The sequence below is a fragment of the Sinocyclocheilus anshuiensis genome, unplaced genomic scaffold (assembly GCF_001515605.1).
Source record: "Sinocyclocheilus anshuiensis isolate Anshui unplaced genomic scaffold, SAMN03320099.WGS_v1.1 scaffold547, whole genome shotgun sequence".
Classification (NCBI taxonomy): domain Eukaryota; kingdom Metazoa; phylum Chordata; class Actinopteri; order Cypriniformes; family Cyprinidae; genus Sinocyclocheilus; species Sinocyclocheilus anshuiensis.
In genome coordinates this window covers 85,219-101,111 of record NW_015549589.1, presented here as the reverse complement: position 1 = coordinate 101,111, position 15,893 = coordinate 85,219, and the positions used below count along the sequence as shown (strand labels likewise).

The 15,893-nt window shown below is 37.5% G+C and overlaps 1 protein-coding gene across 1 annotated transcript in view; it reads left to right on the top strand.

Moving 5' to 3' along the window:
• The first annotated feature begins 158 nt into the window (after positions 1–158).
• The window catches only part of LOC107658003 (synaptonemal complex protein SC65-like), a 20,237-nt gene continuing 4,502 nt past the window's right edge, over positions 159–15,893 (top strand). The window contains exons 1-6 of the mRNA XM_016446381.1: positions 159–737; positions 9,500–9,649; positions 9,750–9,921; positions 10,143–10,271; positions 10,978–11,123; positions 13,378–13,461. Coding sequence (XP_016301867.1) covers positions 282–737; positions 9,500–9,649; positions 9,750–9,921; positions 10,143–10,271; positions 10,978–11,123; positions 13,378–13,461 — 1,137 coding nt within the window. The 5' untranslated portion in view covers positions 159–281. The remainder of the gene's footprint in view (positions 738–9,499; positions 9,650–9,749; positions 9,922–10,142; positions 10,272–10,977; positions 11,124–13,377; positions 13,462–15,893) is intronic.

The window sequence follows — 15,893 nt, the reverse complement described above, 5'->3', positions numbered from 1 at the left end:
GACAAAAGGAAGATTTGTTTTCATATTTAAAGCAACAATAATCTGTCAAACTTTTCTAACTTTAAGTCTTTCTCAGAGCAATGACTAGAATACTTAAAATTGACGGACGTTTAGACCCAGAGAAGCAGTCCAGATCAGAATTTGGGAGGCATGCAGAGTTTTCCATCACCGTAAAACTCCTTCAACCCCAAAGGGCCACAGATTTCCTACGTGCAGCCTGACATGAATCTCCACTCTCCGTTATTACACAGGGATCGGCGCTTACAGTGAGGAACAGAAGCATGGCCCAAAGAAGAATATGTTTAGTCGTGTTTTTCAGTTCTGCCTATCTTTACTGTACTGTGCAGGCTCAGTATGAGAAATACAGCTTCAACAGCTTTCCAGCGAACGATCTCATGCCGCTGGAGTCTGCGTACGGACACGCGTTAGAGATGTACGCTGCTCAGGACTGGAAGCAGAGCGCTAAATATCTGGAGCTGAGCCTGCGGCTTCATCGGCTGCTGAAGGACAGCGAAGCGCACTGCAGTCAGAACTGCAGCGCTGTGGGCCGGGAACATGAGGAGAACAACACGGAAACTACCCTCTTGATCATGGGGCACATCATAATGCGAGCTGCATGCCTGAAAAGGTGCAAAACAAACTTTCCCGTGTTTTCAAAATCATATCCTAAGCGAGAGACTTTGGGTGCTTTCGAACAGAGGATACCCTACCGGTACCTTCAGTACGTCTATTACCAGGTAAAAGATCACGTTCATGGATTTGCGATGAGCCAGAACGCTTTTAGGTGTTGCTTCACAGTACTATACATAAAACGTTAACTGTCCACTGAAAATGGTAATAACCGATGGATGGACATTACTGTAAATCATGTTCCTATTGTCGTAATCACTTGTAACAACCACTTGTTTAGATTAAATTTGCTCTATCAACAATAATGCATTTATGTGTCTCAATCGGTGCGTTGCGTTTCATTGGTCCAGTAAGAGGCACACATGCCACGTCCACGCAAGATGCGCTTCGTAATCGCAACACAACCGCGCTTTGAAGGTGTAATGTCTTAAAACTGCTTAACGCCAAAACATGATTGATTTCAGTTAACCGTTGTCGTGAATGTAGTAACCGTTCATAAGATTTAGGATGGATGGATGAGGATTCACAACCACTGGCGAGAAAAGTAATGCTAAGTAAAGGGACAGAAATCTGAGGCAAATCTGCGGTAAATTTGCTGCGTGTTTGTATTGCTGCTATAATAATTCATGATAAAAGGAAATACAGAAAATAATTCCAAATCATTTTTAAGATTTGCGATAGATTATTCCCCGACTTTTACAGTTGCCTATGGCATATGGAACAACATATATGGGTTCATAATTAAGTTATAAAGCAGTAATCATTATTAAATACCAGCATAGTGCAGTGCCTAATAGTGCGTGTAGCTATGTAATCAACACGTTCTCATTTCCAACTCGCATATGGACGCTTGGTCAGGACCAGGGGCGCAACTGCACATTTGTCGAGGTGTATGCAAGATCAGTGTCGGCGCCCCCCTGTATTCTAGTAGCCTCTAACTCACGCAGAAAACGTTCTGCAAGTCAATGACCAAAAGCCCAATACTAGCTTTTGCATGGAAGGATACAAACTCATCAGGAGTGAAAAAAGTGAAAGTAAAAACAATAATAATAAAAAAAGCATGTCACATAACATCCCCTTTAACTCTTGATGGTAGACCCCAGCAGTAGAACACTTTTTTTTAATTCTTTTTTTATTTTGAAACGTAATATTGCTCACTTTTTAGTTAGGTAATTTGAAGGGGGGAAAAAAGAAGAAGAAAAAATATATATAAAATATTATTCATTTGCCTCAAAGTTATTCATATCTTTGCATATGTTTATATAGTAAATTTTATTTTAAAGAACATCTGGATTTTTTTTTTTTTTACTTAAAGAGATAATTCATGGAAAATTTGCCATGCTAAGTGGAAGATTTCTGCCAAGATTTCACCTGGTAGAAAAACAAATACTATTAAAATGAATGTCATGATTCCCACTATGGCCAATAAATGGCAGCAGAGGATCATTTATTGTTACCTTTACCATTTCCACTCTATAATATAGTTATTTTTCACATGTTTTGCTAATGGATTTATATTTAGACATTATAAAATCACTATTACAACATTTAAAAATCTATTTTTTGTCAAAGTTCAGCATTGTTTTGTATTGAAGTATGAAGTAGCAAGAGTTTTCAACTCATTGAATCTACTTGAATTACACAGATGGCCTATTTTGAATTTACAATGGCAATTTTCAGTGAAAAGTGGCTAGTTTGTATCCTCGTTTGCAATCTTCTCAAGTTTCTCTCAAATGTAAATCAAATGCCCATTCACAAACATGTTTTTTTTTCCCCCGAGCAATAGAGATACTCAGAAATTAACTGATATGAATCACTTTGCCCTCTTAGGCAGTGGCAGTGCCAGGATGTTTTCATAGGGGTGGCCAGGAAGGGGGTAGCAACCAGTCTGGGTGGGGTGGCACAGAAATCTTCATTATTTCAATATAGAAATGTATTTGACTATAAAGTACTGGGCTGTTTTAGTGCCTTAAACACAGCTGAATACAATTCATCTGTACTTAATTGAAATTGAGATAGTTGTGAATTACATCAAGTATTTGTATCCTTGTTTACAATCTTCTCAGTTTCTCTCAAATGTAAATCAAATGCCCATTCACAAACGTGTGTGTTTTTGTTTTTTTTTGAGCAATTGAGATACTCAGAAATAAACTGATATTAATCACGTTGCCCTCTTAGGCAGTGGCGGAGCCAGGATGTTTTCATAGGGGTGGCCAGGAAGGGGGCAGCAACCAGTCTGGGGTGGCACAGAAATCTTCATTATTTCAATATAGAAATGTATTTGACTATAAAGTACTGGGCTGTTTTAGTGCCTTAAACACAGCTGAATACAATTCATCTGTACTTAATTGAAATTGAGATAGTTGTGAATTACATCAAGTAATACTGAGTGAATGACAATTTTTTTATTATTTTTGTATTACCTAGACTCCAGGTATTTTAAGAAAAGGGCTCAAACTCTAGCTTTATTGCTCAGTAAGCTTGGTTCTGGGTCTTAACACACCCAGCATCTTGTTCTCCATCATTGCATAGGCCCACTCATGAATGAGACATGCAGATAACTATAGTCAACCTTCAGTGAATTTTATATAATCAATGAACTCTGAAAAAGTAATCAGTCAATGTTTAACATTCTATTAGTTGTCAAAATAAATTCATTGCAGCACTTTTGTCATACCTAAATCGAGCTCTGTAGGCTACAAAGGAAAATACTGTAAGAATGGAAAATTACTTTACAAATTAACGAAAAATTAGAGCATATTTTCTAGTACATTTAACTGCACTGTGCTCACATTTGGCCTACTTGTGCATTAAATTATAAATTTTAAAAAATTACATAGCCTATCATCTTGCGCCCTAGGGCTGCACGATAAATCGAAATGGAATCGTGATCGCGATTCGACAGAAGCTGCGATGGTCATGCATATCTTTCAGTGAAGCACGGTTCTGTGATCAGTAAATATCCATCCAAAGGCCAGAGGGTGCTCTCGCACTGAAACTCCCTTCACAGAGCCGTAGTTCACTGAGAAGCTATGCAAACAGCTGTCATTATCGTGAACGATTTCTTCGATTTCAGAATCGCGCAATAAAATCGTCTGCGATTTTTTTGCGTAACTTGTCAGTGAACTACGGCTATGTGTAGTAAACTCTGCTCCATCTGAAAGCACGTGATGATGATTCCCTGCTGATTACAGAACCGGCTTTACTAACAAAATGCGCATGACAATCGCATTCGATTAATCGTGCCTATTGCGCCCTATTGTGATCTCGAATTGCAGAATATTTCAGTAGGCTGCATTAATTTGAGAGACGTTCTTAAATGTAATTCACATACATGCATGCACAGTTTTGCAGTTTTAATCGCCATTTTGGTAATTTCGTGACTTAACTGACGATGTATGCTCGCAGTTTCTAGTGCGTTTTATTTATGAAGTGAGCGTGCGCCTCATATTTGCGTACAGTTGAAGAGCATGTGCCGTGAGCAAAGTAAAACGGCTGACAGGACAGGAAACGTTGTTTTACTGACATATAACAATGGCTGCATCCGAAAACTCTAAAATGCTGCCTTTGGAGGCACTTTTCAACAAGCAGGGTATACTCTAGTCCAGTGGTTCTCAAACTGGGATATGTGAGGTGACGGAGGGGGTACGCAAACAAAATTCTGAGTTTTGGCATTCATTTAAAGGTGGGGTATGTATTTTTTCAAAAACGCATTAGAAAACTGAGTTGGGCCGAGTACCAAAACAAACTTGTAGCCAATCAGCAGTAAGGGGCATGTCTACTCATGATGCAGAGGAGAGAGCGTTCAGTGCACAAGACGGACATTAGCCGAGCCGAGTGACGACAGAAAGATAGAGATGGAGGATCAAAAACAAAAGAGGAAAACATCTGCGGAACAAAAGAAGGCTTAAGGCAAGAAGTAGGACCCGTGTAAATATCGGATAAGCTTTCCAGCGCTGGAGAGAACTCAAAGAAGGCCTGCGATCAGACGCCGAGGCTACTTTGTTTCTTCTCGATAGGTGAGTAACACCGTGTCTAAACTGGACGGCAACATCTAAAGTCTGGATGCGACAAAGTGACCGTTGAAAATCATTTGAAATTTGTGTCAATACGTCATAAATAGAACACAGCAGCAGTTTTCTGTCTGGGATTTGTCGTGTCGTGCCGTGCTGCACCGCATCCAGTGTAGACAGCATCACTGATTATAATGAGTTCTATAGTATTTTGTTGTGCCGCTCGCGTCCGGTGTAGACACAGTGTAACATTGGTTTTGCTTTGTTTCACAGAACTAATCGTTGCCTGGGTTGCATACGCATGTGTGGGGCGGAGCTATCAAAATAGGGGCGAGAACCTTTTGGGGTAGGGGCGAGTTTGTTTTGGTGATTTGAAATGTCAACATTGGCTACCAGAAATCACTTACCCCACCTTTAATTCTACCCCAACTTAAAGTAACATTAAAACCGAACATGTATTTCTGACCAGCAAAATGCTTTACATTCTAATATAAAAACAGGAAAATGGGAGTGCCGTAAATGGTCAAATACATGATATCCAATCAGCTTACCTCATCTTTTGCGGTCAAAACTGACTGTATCCACACAAGCAGCGTGCATGTGATAGGATGCCTGCTGAATATGCTGCTTTAGCAAATCGCGCTGCTGTTCAATACGTAGATCTTCACTTAATAGCATGAAGAGCAAATATTGACACGCACTGTACATTGAGATCGATTTAAACTCTCTTCGATACAGACACATACCCTGTGCGAGTTATTGTTTTCATGTTTAAAATACGAGCCAGAATGCAAATTTCCCTGAATATCCAAACGATGGCAAATATGACAATTTTTACAACAGTTCAACAAAAAAGATAATATTAAGTGAACATTTTACATTTTAAATGTAGCCTACATTTTAAACAGAATATTGTCAAGTTTGTTCTATTTTGCAACGAAATAATAGTTCTGACGAAATCCGTATCATCTGGTGTAGCTCCAAGCAACATACAGCACAGCAGTGTTTCGTTAGTGAACGAATCTGCGGCTTTGAATGATTTGGAGAGTCAGTGATTAATAACCCATTCATAACTACAGCATTTTGCTTCGTTACTGAATGAATGAATTACGCGACGCCTGGCTCATTAAGACAGCGACTTGCCGCCACCTATTGGCGGTTTTATCTTTAAATCTACAAGTATCACTTCGATTTGCCATCATTTATTGCTTTATTTATTATATTAAACACTTAATGGAATGTTAAGAATATGACATAAAACATGACATAGAATTAATAAGGATAGAAAATATTTGCCTCTATAAAGGTAAAAGATGCACCTGTAAATCAATTTAAGGGGGCAAATAATGTCCTTTAATAGAAAAGGTGTGACTGCGGTCTAAGTGGAAGAGAGGGGGTACGCAGAAGAATGTTAAATGCCCCAGGGGGTACACCGCTGTAAAAAGTTTGAGAACCACTGCTCTAGTCTATTGCTTTCAGCAAGAAATCTTTGGTGTCAGTACACAGATGCAAATACTAAGGAAATGTATCGTCAAGAAATTTGCAAAGAGGTAATAAATGCATTAACATTTCTGCATTTTATATTGAAAACATGCAATTTAGAGATTATCTTTAGATGGAAATAAAGTGTAATTTTACAAATGTTAGAAATGTGGCCTTCAAATTATAGCCTATTATCAAATAGCACATTCAGGTTCTTGACTGACCATAAAGACTTGACAGAACATCACAGAGGAAAGAAAAGCCAAAAATTAGATCTCTTTAACATCTCAAAAAAGCCTATTTCTAGAAATTAGGTTACTTTAACATCATATTGAGACTTTTGCTCGAGTCTCCTGCTTCTCAACCTTGTCTCCTGAGACAAAAACTCTAACACTCCCAATATGGTCTGCTCTAACATTTTAGAGGAGATTTCATTACCAGAGATTTTTCTCCGTGTCTAGAGACAGTGAAGATCTCACTTTTGCCTCCTTTAAAGCTTTAGAAGAGATCTCAACAACATCACACACTTTTCTCAGATTGTCTCCTTAGCTAAAGGCTCTGGATCGCTCATAATTGTCTTCTATAAATTTCAGTAGCGATCTCAACAACTTGTATCAATATGAGCTCAAACATTTCTACCAAATAATATGTATTAATAATCAAATTAGTTTTGGATTGGATTGAGTCATACGCCATTTAATGTGCCTTTCAGCAAAGAAAGCTCCAGGGTTACTGTTCCTGTAAGTCGGTTTTGATAAAGGCATTAGGTAGATTACTATTTCCAAGAACAAATGATGTGCCCAATGCAACATTAAAATAAACTGTACAGTTCTATTATCTTATTGTGTCAACAAGAGTAACGTTAACTGTATTTTTGCATAATTTTAATCTTAGTATAGGCTTAAACTCTGAATTTATGGTTTATTTTTTTACTTTATTTTGTGCCTTTCAAGTACTTGACTTGGTGCATACTTTGTTAAGTTGTTGAGATCTCTTCTAAAGCCTTAAAAGAGACAAAAATGAGACCCCCAGAGTCTTTAGTTTAGGAGAAAAATCTGAGCACAGCGTGTGATGTTGTTGAGATGTATTCTGAACTTTAGAGGAGACAAATGTGCTACACAGGCTCATTGGAAATACATGCCTTTATCTACGTTTCTGCAAAACTCAAAAAAATTACCTATAAATTCGATTTGCTTCAGTTTCCAGTTGTAATGAACACTAGGGGCAGTAAAACTCACTCAACTGTTCTCCTTTCCACACGAAGTGTAATTTACAGGGCCAGAGTATCGAATAAGAAAGCTTAATTTTACACAATTCATTGCACAATATTGTGTTATGATTTCAAAACTATTTTACATGCTGCTGCATAAAAAAAAGATACTTTTGAACTTTAGCATCACATATACAACTTCACCTTTGATTAACAGCCAGAGAAGAGCTTGACATCATTTTCACGAAATGGCTCGGCCCAGAGTCATCCCTCCGAGCCAAATGATTAGATCTGTTCATGTGCACTTTTGCATTCGTTAAGGGTTAGGTTTGGTGTAGGGGGTATTTCACGATAGAGCATTAACTTTTGGCAACACTCACTGGACTTGAATTCTGAACGGCCACAGTACGTACCTGAAGCAGTACGTGCCCGTATCAGCGTAATAACAATGTGTCATGTCGTGGGTCACGTGTCAGGGGTCACGTATTGAACGTGCATTTTAGCGCCACTCACTGGACATTTTACTTTGAAAATACCGTGAAACATGATATGTAAAAATCGGTATTGCAGAAATGTCACCTCAAGCACATATTTCCAATGAGCCTGGGATGCAAATGTGAAAGATCCAGAGTCTCCAGCTAAGGATAATAATCTGAGCACATCGTGTGATGTTGTTGAGATCTCTTCTAAAGCTTTAAATGAGACAAATGTGAGACCACGAAGTCTGAGCACAGTGTGTGATGATGATGATATATCTGCTAAATCTTTTAGGGAGACCATTTTAAAAGTGTTAGGTTTTTTTTTCTCAGGAGACAAGTGTGAGAAGCAGGAGACTAGCAAAAGTCTCCATTTGATGTTAAAGTAACCTCATTTCTGTATAGCGCAAACAATTGAGATGTTAAAGAGATCTAATTTTTCTTTTTTTCTCTGGGTAGTTTTAATCTCATTCATCCACGGCATTTCAATCAAACATAATACTTGCATTGTCATATTTGAAATTATTTAGTGTATACAGTGTTTTAAAGTACAATGTTACGCAGAGGAAATCATGACCTTTATTTACATGCATGCAAAATGGGCTGTACAAGACAAACCTTTCAATCCTAACCAAAGAAAAAAAAGGTCATGCAACAACCATGAAGCACTGGTACACTAGTGTTACATTAAAAAAGGAGAGTATTGATCTTATACTAGAAAACATACACTTATATACAGGTGCATCTCAATAAATTAGAATGTCGTGGAAAATGTTTTTGGTCCATTGTGTTTTTTGAAAACCAACGTCACTGCACCCGTTTACAAAGAAATTTTGGAGCACTTCAATGCTTCCTTCTGCTGAACAGCTTTTTGAAGATGCTTGAATTACTGAAATAAATGAACTTTTCCACGACATTCTAATTTATTGAGATGCACCTGTAATCCCTTTCTAGTGTATTTTGAAAATGTGCTGCATATACAATGCTGGGCATTGAAGAAAATTTTAATCCAGAAACCCTTGATATTCTGAAACGTATAATGCTATTTAAATGATAGTTTCAGAATTTACAATAATAATAGAAAATTTACATTTTGTAATTAAACAAAACTTTTCTCCTAAAATGAAACTGAAGAGACCTGAAGACAAAGCTGATACCTAAATGAGATATAAGAAAATCACCCCTTAGTATCCTGAGCTTAGAGTAACCTCTAGAGCCATCACCTTATGGGCAGCAGATCAGTGTCAAAGCACAGCTGCTCCTCAGACAGAACGAGTCTGAGACCCAGCTATACTGAAAGGTACTTTCCTGCTCCTGTTCCCTTCTCACCTCTCCCATTAATTCCTGTCTCTCTTCCTACTGTCCTGACCATTAAAAGTGAAAAAAAAAACTCCAGTGTAATCAGAAAAGAAAGAGCAACCTCTGAGCAATAAAACATTTTTACGACAGTGTCTATATGAATCTATATGAATGTCAATCTATAATTCATAAAGCACTATATAAGTAAATGTGACTTGGCTATTCTAAAAGTAACAAGTGACAACATGTATTTGAATCTGAGAAAGCCAATGGAGAGATCTCACCCGTGTACCTCTTATTTCACTAATGTCAATTAAATGAGAAACTGCAAAACAATATGTAAACAAGACAATCCAGACACTGAAATATCTCATGTTATGTGCGTCTAGATGAATGAGTTGGAGAGAGCGGTTTCGGCAGCGCACTCGTATCTACAGCGAAACCCTGAGGACCCCCTTCTATCTAGGAGTCTTAACTACTATAAAAGCCTGTTTGACACAGAGGAGTACCTCGTACACCATGAGGAGAAGCCCTGTGAGGTATTTATTCTCTCTAATCGTGTTTTTCTGTTTAACCTTATTTGTGAGAGGCACTATTCTGAAATAACTAAATATGGATTCATATCAATCTGTCTCTTAGGCTTTATTCCTGAAGGCTGTAAAGCTGTATAATTCGGGGGATTTTAGCAGCAGTGCTCGAGACATGGAGCTGGCGGCTGCTGAGTATTTTAAAACATTCAACACGTGTTTGATGTCCTGTGAGGGGTCATACGATGTGCAGGAGTTTAAAGACTTCTACCCCACCTTAGCTGGTCAGTGATATCATGATGCATTCTCAGATTTACTTCAAATAGCTATGAATATTAGAAATCCATCCTAACTAAAATAAGCCTGATTCAAACGCGAATGGCTTGACATGAGAAGCCCATCAATGATCTGACATAGGAAGTCTAGTACCGTCATAGATTGTTGAGTTTTATTTTTTTAGTATCAGTATAAATGCAATGTCCTCTCTCTTTTTTTTCTCCCCCAGATTTCTATTTTGAAGTAATGAAGTGTAAAGTAAAATGTGAGGAAAATTTGATTCCAAATGTTGGTGGTTTCTTTGTGGAGAAATTTGTTGCCACCATGTACCACTACATGCAGTTTGCTTATTACAAATGTAAGTAACATAAACACACACACAACAAAAATTGTTAATTGTCTTCTTTCAGCAGTAGACACGAGAAATACTACAATCTGCCCATATTTCATATCAATTAATACATTTTGGTATAATGGGGAATGATGTATTGTAAAACAATATTATTGTAGGAGACATGCAAGTCTCTCAGTATCCAGTTCTTGTAAACACTTTTTATAAACACTTTCCAGTTCTTGTAAACATCTAGAGGTACTGGCATGACACACTGTTGATGCATTCATTCAAAACTGATAGAATAACATGTTCACAATATATTTACAGTGTAATAGACTTGTTGCACGTGACCACTTCATGCAGTTTCACAGATGGAATAGCAAACCGAGCACAATCCGATCACCAAACCATTTCAGGAGGTGAATTGAGAGCCATTTTAGATGCGACTCGGTCACATGTGAATTTGGTGTAAAAGTGACATGTACTCTATACATTTTACTGCTTCTAAAATGGTAAAAATAAAGGTGTGGCATTTGCTAATTCAAATCCAGTTTGTGGAAACACTTTTATGTGGCCAAGTGTAAATGGACTGTTCAAACTCAATCAGATAACAATCCAATCATAGAGACAGACCAAGAATAAATGCCCCCATAGACTAAGACTTCATTGCCAAAAGGTTTTCATCAAAACAATCACTTTATAAATTACTTTTATTCATTTGTCCTTCTAGTAAATGATGTGCGAAATGCAGCGTTGTGTGCAGCAAGCTATATGCTGTTTGATGCAAACGATCAAGTGATGCAGCAGAACATGGCCTACTACAGATTCCACAGACAACAGTGGGGACTGCAGGACGAGCATTTCAAACCACGACCAGTAAGTACAAACACACACACACACACACACTCACACACACACACACACACGCACACACACGCACACACACACACACACACACACACTCCCACTCACACATATCATGAACTTACCAAAATGACAAACATGTAGTAAGTGTAATGCTTCTGATTAGTGGTCTACCGATATGGGTTTTTTGACAGCCGATACCGATGCATTTTATTTATTTTAATTTATATTTAGGAAATTTTAAATCATTTGAAAATGGATTAAAAATAATTGTGTAAAATAAACATACTTATAGGCCTACTTCAGAAGACAAAGCATTTTTCACAAATAAATAAATATTTAATAAAAATCTAATTAAAAAGGAAGTAAACACTGTAACCAACAGGGCACTCATTATTCTGGGAAGTTTGTGTGCATTTGGGAATCATGTTTTTTCAAATAAAGCCAAGGTAACACTCATTTTACACACAGCACACAGTGAATATATAGCATAATTTGAAATCAGTCACGAGTTTGAAGTTCGCAAACGATAAAGTATTATAATGTTTGCCTTTCTATTACTAATAATATTAAAGTAATCGTTATACTTTTTTTGTATACATTTTAATTCCTTTGTTTAATAGTTCTACCTGATTATTAGATTAGACTTCTATCTATATGTGCGTTCAAGTCATGTCGGATAGATCGTATTTACGAGTTGAACGCACATGAACGCCACCATAAAGTCGTGATTACGAGTGGGAAACTCGACATTTTCTTTAAGCCCCGAGTTTCCGAGTTGGGGGCGTGTCAATGAGAAACATGGAGGAATCGATGGATGTAGTTGATGGTAAATTTTTGTTTAAATTGATAGTTTAGTGGGTTGTCAGTGACAAGTACTGTAGAACTGCATGTCTGACAGAGGGAGACAGAGAGATTGCCAAAGTAAAACATAAATCACAATACTTACAGGTATTTGTCGTAATTACGACTTGTCAACTCGTAAGCACGAACGTCCCAGGAGGACTTTTGAACGCAGAACTGAACAAGACAGCGAACAAGAGGGAGAATGTGAGCACTGTGTGCTCAGGCGCTGCCGCAGCCGTTCTCGGCGCCGTCAAAATAAAAGTCGCGCCTCGAAAACATCGGCCAAACAGAAAAACTTATCAGCCGATGCCGATATTTGAAAAATGCCAGATATCGTTATGTTATAATTGCAAAAATCAGTGACTGCTGTAAAATAAACTTAAGAACTTTTATCCTTTTTTATCTCTTTAACAGATTTTTAGCAGAAATAATTATATGGGATTACCTAGAAGAATATACATTAACAGCAAGCATTGTATAAGATATCTAACAGAGAGATAAGAGCGATAATAGAGGATATGAGCTTAATAAAACACCTGGGTTTGAAATATTAAAGACAAAACACATGCACATTTGTTGCAATCATTTTATTTTTATTTGTTATACAGTCTATTTCAAAAGACATAATGTAACATCTATTCATTTACATTTTGCATAGTATGTAGTTTACAAATGTCATAATCAATTGTTCTTTTGAAATACTTTACTGTTTTGCAAATAAACACAGCAAAAAGAGAAACATCCTCTCACATTCAACTGCTTTTATTATGTCAATATCAAAAATAGCAGACAGTATCTGGTGTGGCCACCAAGTGCTTTAAGTACAACAGTGCTTCTCATCCTCATGGACTGAACCAGATTTGCTAGTTCTTGTTATGAGATGTTACCTCACTAAACCAGCAAGGCACTTGTAAGCCACAGCAACTCAGTAAAAGGCTTTTTTTATTGTCCTAAGTTATTGTAACTGTGTTACTTAAGACTGTTCCACAGGTGGAATAATTGTTTATGGTTCATTGAAAAAAACATGAAAAACATTGTTTTAACCCTTCCTAATAAATATCTGTAAAGGTTATTTGGATTTTACAAAATTATCTTTTTTTTAAATACAGTATCCCGAAAAAGGGACATTTTTTTATTTTGTTTTATTTTATTTTATTTTTTATTTTATTTGTTGCATGGATTTGGTTCCATGCTTGGCTTCTTTTAACTCAAACTCCACACATGCCATCCTCAACAAATCCACACACACATCCTCACGACAGAACCTATTAATAAAGGTATCTCTTCTTTGTTTTTATAGAATAGCTCAGCCATTCTGAAGTGGCCTGATAATGGACATAGATTTGTAAATGTTCTGGCTTTGCTTAGGTTTTGTTTTCACACCTACTGTTTTAACATTTCTGTCTTTGTGTCCATACAGGAAGCTCTTAGATATTTCAATCAAACCACCAAACTGAGGGAACTTCTGGAGTTTGCACAGAATTATTTACAGACAGATGACGAGGTAAACCCTAAGTGTGTTATTTAATAGCACAGCACAGTAGCTAAATAAAATAACCCTAAAATAAGTCAACTATATTTCTTGAATGGTAAATGCAGTGGTGTGTGGTGGCCTGTGTAGTTTAGTACAATCCCACTTTGTTTTAGGTTGATCTTGGATTGACTTTTCCAAGCCAGTCAAACAAAGATATACACACGCACACGCACGGCTTGAATTGTCTTTTAAAGGCAGAGCAGGTCAAAATGAAGTTGTTATAATTTTCACATTGTGCATATCTAATTAGCAGTGTTTTTCCTTATCTCTGTTAGCTTGCAACCCATATCTATTTGTTAACATCACATAGTGCATGTTCTAACTAGAGTTAAGCCAGTCGACGTGGTAGACCAAGGCACACATACAGCTCTGGAAAAAAAGAGACCACTGCAAAATGATCAGTTTCTCTGATCTTAGTATTTATAGGTATGTGTTTGAGTAAAATTAACATTTTTGTTTTATTCTATAAACTACTGACAACAGTTCTCCCAAATTCCAAATGAGCATATTGTTATTTAGAGCATTTATTTGCATAAAAGGACAACTGTCAAAATAACAAAAAAGATAGTGTTTTCAGACCTCAAATAATGCAAAGAAAACAATTTCATATTCAAAACTGTTTTATACAACACAATACTGTAATGTTTTAACTCAGTGGTTCCCAACCCTGGTCCTGGAGGCACCCCAACACTGCACATTTTGCATGTCTCCTTTCTCTGACGCATCAATTTCAGGTCTTGGGAGTCCCTACTAATGAGCTGATGATCTGAATCAGGTGTGTTTGATTAAGGAGACATGCAAAACATGCAGTGTTGGGGTGCCTCCAGGACCAGGGTTGGGAACCACTGTTTTAACTAATAGGAAGAGTTTAGAAATCAATATTTGGTGGAATAACCCTGATTTTCATACGTCTTGGCATGCTCCATACCAATCTTTCACATTGCTGTTGGGTGACTTTATGCCACTCTTGGTGCAAAATTTCAAGCAGCTCGGCTTTGTTTGATGGCTTGTGATCGTCCATCTTCCATATCACATTCAAGAGGTTTTAAATGGAGTTCATGTCTGAAGATTGTGCTGGCCATGATGACAGGGTCTTGACCTGGTGGTTCTCCATCTACACCTTGGTTGACCTGGCTGTGTGACATGGAGCATTGTCCTGCTGGTAAAACAATCCTCAGAGATGGGGAACATTGTTAGAGTAGAAGGAAGCAAGTTTTCTTCCAGGCTTGATTCGTGTGCCCTCCACAAAGACGAATATACCTGATTCCAGCCTTGCTGAAGCTCCCCCAGATCATCAGCAATCCTCCACCAAATTTCACAGAGACACTGTGGCTTGTAGGCATCTCCAGGTCTCTGTCTAACAATTAGACAACCAGGTGTTGGGCAAAGCTGAAAAACTGGACACATCAGAGAAGATGACCTTACTCCAGTCCTCTATGGTCCAGTCTTTATGGTGTTTTGCAAACCTTTGTTGTCCCCAATGTTTGCAGCTTGACCTTTGAACCGCTGTCTTTGAAACTTCAAACCTGACGTTCACTGTATCCCTCTGCCAGTAAAGCCAGAATGGAACCCTTCTTTTCCTCACTCAAAACTTTTCTTTTCATCTCTTTTGGCATGGTCAATAGTTATTATTTGATTCCAATTACTTTCTACTAGCACTGTTTTTGCCATCCAGCTGGTCCTATTGCAAGAGCATAGTGATGAACACAGCAGGGGTTTTTATACTTTATACTCAGGGTTTGAAATTAACACCCGCCAACTTTTACTTTACAATGGTTACTTTTCGTAAATTATGTTCACTCATTAATTTCTTGAGGAAGTTCATGCAAGCCAAATCTGCGCAGGTTTAGCGCAAATACTGAACTCGTGAGACATCATGACATTATCGAGTATATTGCAAAAGCTAAACAAAACACACCTACAGAGGCGTGCATACGCGACGTGATGAAGTCTGGTTAGACCAACACAGGATTTAGTGCGCGTGCGCATTTATAGTGTGCTCTTTCACTGCATGATTCAGTTTATTAATATGCATTAACAATGATCACATACTTCAAGATAAGGAGGCAGAAAATGTATATATTTATATCAATTCATATAGTTAATCAATATCACACGAAGAGAAAAAATCAGCATGGTTATAAATGTGATATTTATTTTATACAACAGTTCAATAAACAATAAGTTAATATCAAGAGACTTATGTTTTAACACCATATTGGCTGTTTTAGCGCTATTTCTGTGCTTTTTCGCCAACAAAAAAACATTCCAAACATAGCCACAGTCCTGTTTTGCGTCTCTGAGCAACATGACGTTTTTTTGTTTCTGAATGAATCAACCGTGTAAATGATTCGATTCAATCGCAATGACTCACTTAACAGTGACTTGCTGCCACCTACTGG